The sequence below is a fragment of the Raphanus sativus genome, unplaced genomic scaffold (genome assembly GCF_000801105.2).
Source record: "Raphanus sativus cultivar WK10039 unplaced genomic scaffold, ASM80110v3 Scaffold2918, whole genome shotgun sequence".
Lineage (NCBI taxonomy): Eukaryota > Viridiplantae > Streptophyta > Magnoliopsida > Brassicales > Brassicaceae > Raphanus > Raphanus sativus.
In genome coordinates this window covers 4,009-9,184 of record NW_026618225.1, presented here as the reverse complement: position 1 = coordinate 9,184, position 5,176 = coordinate 4,009, and the positions used below count along the sequence as shown (strand labels likewise).

The window sequence follows — 5,176 nt, the reverse complement described above, 5'->3', positions numbered from 1 at the left end:
CATGGATCAAATCACATAAAACTTCTCTCATTCCTAAAATTGATCATTGTTCTGATTATAAACCTGTTGATAATGATGTTCTACTCTATGCTTTTGTAGGAAAAAGAGAAGGTCATTATCTTAAATGGGAAAGACTCATGGACAAATGGCTGTGTCACAACAGAATCCTAAAGAAGGATGAATTGTTTTATGCTGTTACTACCCTCACGGGAAGTGCTCATAAGTTTTGGTTGCAGAAAGAAGAAGACTTGAAAGTTCACAAGGAGCCATCTATCACCAAGTGGGAAGAACTGAAAGTGATACTAAGAAAAAAGTATGCACCCAAGAGCACCTCACCACAAAGGCAACAAATCTCAGACAATGAGATCACCAATACTACTGACGCAGAACTCCCTAAGGAGAAATGTCCAAGAGAGGCGTGTGGACAATCAGCACTTGATACAAGTAAAGAATCTGATCTTGTGACAAAAGAGATAATTTTCTCGGCTGAGTCCATGCAACTCTTCTTGAAAGGTACCAGAATAAGTGAGACTAATAACCTGATTCAATATTGGCAAAATTTTATTACAGGTCATAGTTTCAAGTGTAGTGTTTTTAATGTCTCTATTTCAAGTATAATGCACTTGTTCTGTCCCATTAGTGCTCAAAAAGGAACAGGTACAATGGAGAGCCTCAAGGAACGTGCAGAAGGTGCATTGGAGATCAAGGAGAAACCACCAGATCGACTTATCCTACAACATACTCCAAAGAAACCAAACCGAGGTATCTATCTAAACTCAAAGAAAAATATGAAACCTGATTTGCTTGCTGTTGGTACAGGTCAAACTGTTTTGAGGTATACACTTTTCGGAAAGAAGGGCTATAATTATCAGAGTATCAATGATGAGTCCTTGGCTAAGTTGGAGATGCAACAAGAAAACTTTGAAAGCTGTCTAGCCGCCAGATTTGACATAGGAGCAGTCCGAGGACCATATCCCAACAACCACAGGGAATTAATCAGCAAACTCGACTGCCATGGAAACTTAACTCATCAGGGTCTCACGTCGATTTGGAATCAAGTCCAAAGCTTCTCAGATGAAAGAGTTATGGGTTCTACAAATCGGGTGATCTTGTATTGGCTATCTTTGAATTTTTCTGAGTTTAAAACATCTCAGTCCTATCTATGGCGACCAGGTGAGCATGCTAAGGTAAGTGATCATATTTTCAATAACTCTTTTATTATTGATTACACAGATATGATGCACTTGTTTTTTTCAAAAGAACCATGTGCAGATTATGATGAAGCTTTGAAGCATACAAGGAGAAAGAACAAGCATGAGGAAGACAAGCGGTTCAAGCCACCTGATCTGTATCAGAAGAGATACCCAGACGTCTTTGCCTTTATCATCATCAAAGAAGCACCTCCAGATGAAGCATACAAGCCAGAACCAAGCAGAAACAAATTTGGGATAAGACTCTTACTCTTTGATAAACTTTTATGTGCTAACTTGTTTTGTTTCACTGCATCAGGAGTAAGGAGAGCCAACTGGATCAGTGTTTCCTCTATATCCGAATCAATCAGCAACAATGCCTATCTAAGAGGCTTGCAAGGTAAGTGTAATCTGATTTCAAACTTCTATGTTACTGATTTGGTCTCCTTTATTGCAGGTAAAGCAGATTTGAGGTCAAATCTTTTTGAAGAGGGAGGGGATGATATGATCATGGAAAGCACCAAGGAATGGAAGTATGAACCTGAACCTGAAGAGCTTGTAGCTGAGGATGCAATATTGAAGAATGCTTGGAAACAAGAAGAATGCATTGGTCTTGGCCGAAGCTTGATCATCCAAGACATCTTAACCATCATTCAAGCTACTCTACCTTCGAGCTTATCATCATCTAGGCAAGTAGCTTGTGTGTGCTCTTTTCCTAACCTTTGGTTTTGTCCCACTGGGTTTTCCAAAGGAAGGTTTTAACGAGGCCACAAGTCTACTTCTCCTATACCCTAGATGATTGATCTTGGTCTGTCCACATGAAGACCTTATGTTATTTTTATAGCTATGTTTTTATGTTATTTAGTTTTCGAAAACTCTAGTCTTTGTTATGTTTCCAAGGGAGCCTTTGTCTTTATTTCTTTTGTATTTTCGAGACCTTGTGCATGTACAAGGCTTCTCCTTTATAACCTGGTCGTGGCCCCCTTGTATCAGTATCCATCTTTTTATCAAAAAACCTTTGTTTTCTCTCTTCATCTTGCTTGTCGAGTTGTCTGAGTGTTGGTGTGTAATATCCAACTTCTGGTGTGTAATATCCAGAGCCCAAGGATCTCTTCTTCGGTGTGTCATATCCGGATTAGATATCTAGGAGTATCAAGAGCCCTTTCATAACTCTTGTGTCACCATTCGATCCACTGCCTTTGAGAAACTCGAGTCTCTTGATTCGTTTCTGCAAAGGATTATCCCATCTGTTCCAGAGCCTTCCTAGGATCTTGTCAGGATGTTAGGCGCCTCACTGCTACTAGGCTGAGAGATGCCTAAGCTTTCCAAGATGGTTCTCAGGTTGTTTGCTCTATCAGATGGTCCTTGTGAGAGATCTTTAAGGCTGTCCCAGCTCTTCTCATCATAGTAACCCTTGGATTCCACAAACTTCACATCCCTTGAGACCATTACTCTTCTTAACTCAGGTATGTAGCACTTGTAGCCTTTCTGTGTATGAGAATATCCAATGAACATGCCCTTGACACTCTTGGCTTCCAGCTTGTTTCTCTGTTCTCCTGGTGTCAAGACATAGCAAACACACCCAAACACACGCAAGTGATCAAGTGGAGGTTTGATTTTGTTTAATACCTGAAAGGGAGAGACATCTTGGAGGACTTTGGTTGGTATCCTGTTGATTAAATAGCATGCAGAGACCACAGCATCACCCCAAAATCTCTTAGGAACATTGGTGTGAAACATCATGCTCCTTGCAACCTCCATAAGATGGCGATTTTTCCTCTCAGCCACTCCATTTTGTTGTGGTGTGTAAGGACAGCTTGTTTGATGTATTATTCCATGTTTTGCTAGGTGTTGTTTGAAAGCATTGCTAGTGTATTCTCCTCCATTATCAGACCTAAAGATTTTTATCTTAGAGTTGAAATGGTTAGTCACATAGTTTTGGAAGTTTAGAAAAGCTTCAAAAACTCTATCTTTACTAGAAATCAATGTGAGCCAAGTAAACTTTGATTTTTCATCTATGAATGTCACAAAATATTTATGGTTTTCTCTAGATACACAAGGTGCTGTCCAAACATCAGAGTGAACTAGATCAAAGCAATTTTCATAAATAGTCATAGATTTAGGAAAAACAGATTTGCAATGTTTACCAAGGATACAAGCCTCACAAGTTTCATTTTTAAAAGACAGATTAGGCAACATAAGACTTAAAGCTCTAGAATGAGGATGACCTAATCTAGCATGCCATAATACATCACTAGTTAAAACAGAAGCAGAATTAAAAGCATAAGTAGAATCTGATAACAGCTTGGTGTCTTCAAGTAAATAAAGCTCTCCCTTGCTCACACCTTTTCCCAGCATCTTACTGGTCTTAATATCCTGAAAGCACACATCATTAGGACTAAAAATAACATGGCAATTAAGATCAGTGGTTGCTTTCTTAACAGATAGTAAGTTAGAGGGAAGCTAGGCATATAAAAGGCTTGAGACTCTTTTTCAAACAATTTCAGATTTCCTACTCCTTCAATAGGTATTCTATCACCATTAGCAATTACTACACTGCCTAGAGCTGGTTTAACATTACTAATCAGATTAACATCCCTAATCATATGATGGGAAGCTCCTGAATCAATAATTAGAGATCTAGCAGGGTGTGATGCATGGTGAATAGAATTTAAAGCATTAACATTAATGTTACCAGAGTTTGCATTGAGTGCTTTGATAAGAGCCTCAATGTCTGACTTGCGGATGAATGCATCATCCTGAGCTGGTGTCATGGCGTGTGAGGAGAAGGATCCACCAGTGTGGGTAGTTGAGACCATAGCCTTCCCATCTGTGGTGTCTTGAGCTCTTGCCTCATGTGCTCTGTTTTGTTGGGGCCTGTTTGTTGAAACTGGCCTGAGGTGAGGGTGGAGGAACCAGCAGCTTGTCTTGGAGTGTCCCTCCTTCTTACAATGCTCACAAGTCACAGACTTGTCTCCTCCCCTTCTTGGTTTGAAGTAGGCTTTGTTAGCTGAAGCACTCTCCACCTTCTCAGCCTTGTGCGCCAGTGAGAGCCCTCCTTTTCCACCTCCAAAGAGACCATCTGAGCCTATCTCCTTTTGGAGTCTAGCACATACTTCATCATAGCCTGGAAGCTCCTTGTCTCTTAGTATATGCCTCACCACATCATTGAAGCTTGGGTTAAGTGTGAGAAGCAGTCCAAAGACCTTGTCTTGCTCACGCCTGGCTTCAAGTGTATCAGGGTCATTGGTGCTTGGCCTTAGCATCTCTAGCTCAGACCATAGCTGACTGTACTTCCCAAGATGCTTGGTGAAGTCTCCTTCTTCCTGCTCCAAGTTGTTGATGGCTCTCTTCACTTCAAAGATTCTGGTGAGGTTTGAAGTGTTGCCAAACACCTTGTGCAAGGTATCCCACAGCTGTTTTGTTGTGGTACAGTGTGAATAAGAGTCCATTAATGGACCATCAAGTGAGCTTTGCAAGGTAGACAGCACCATGAGATCTTCCTGAGCCCATTTGCCTTCATCCACCACTACAACCTCCTTGCCATCTTCTCCTTGGGTGATTTTCTTTGGAGCAGAGCCTGAAGTGACATGCTCCCAATATCCTCTACCTCCAAGGGCTGTCCTGGCCATTCTAGACCAGGTGATGTAGTTTCCTGGTCCCTTGAGTAGACATGGAATTCTCACTGGTCTGTAGTCCTCCATCTTCTCCTTAAGGTTTCAAATAAATTTTCCAAGAGTTTTTCAAGACAGAAACAAGTAAATCTCTCTGAACTGAGGAAAAACAAGTTTAAAATCAAGGTTAACTCTCAAGAAAATTAAATGGATACAGGAGAGAGTGAGAACAGCCAAGAGAATTTTAAAAATTTCCAGAAACTCAAGAACACAGATTTATTATCCACTGGATAAAAGAAATCTGAGGTGAGATTTGAGAAAGTAAAAGAGTGAATCAAGAAAGAAAGTAAAACCAGAGTGTATTGCGGAAGG

At 40.5% G+C, this 5,176-nt stretch overlaps 1 protein-coding gene across 1 annotated transcript; it reads left to right on the top strand.

The window, feature by feature from the left end:
- The first annotated feature begins 527 nt into the window (after window positions 1–527).
- On the top strand, window positions 528–1,852 carry LOC130506134 (uncharacterized). The gene is made up of 2 exons (XM_057000769.1): window positions 528–1,187; window positions 1,273–1,852. Exons 1-2 carry the CDS (start codon window positions 618–620, stop codon window positions 1,288–1,290), a joined length of 588 nt encoding a protein of 195 aa, XP_056856749.1. The 5' UTR covers window positions 528–617; the 3' UTR covers window positions 1,291–1,852.
- The last annotated feature ends 3,324 nt before the right edge of the window (window positions 1,853–5,176 follow it).

What these genes read in the sequence shown, in the direction of transcription:
- LOC130506134 (XM_057000769.1), top strand. Translation starts at nt 618, where the DNA reads ATGCACTTGTTCTGTCCCATTAGTGCTCAAAAAGGAACAGGTACAATG.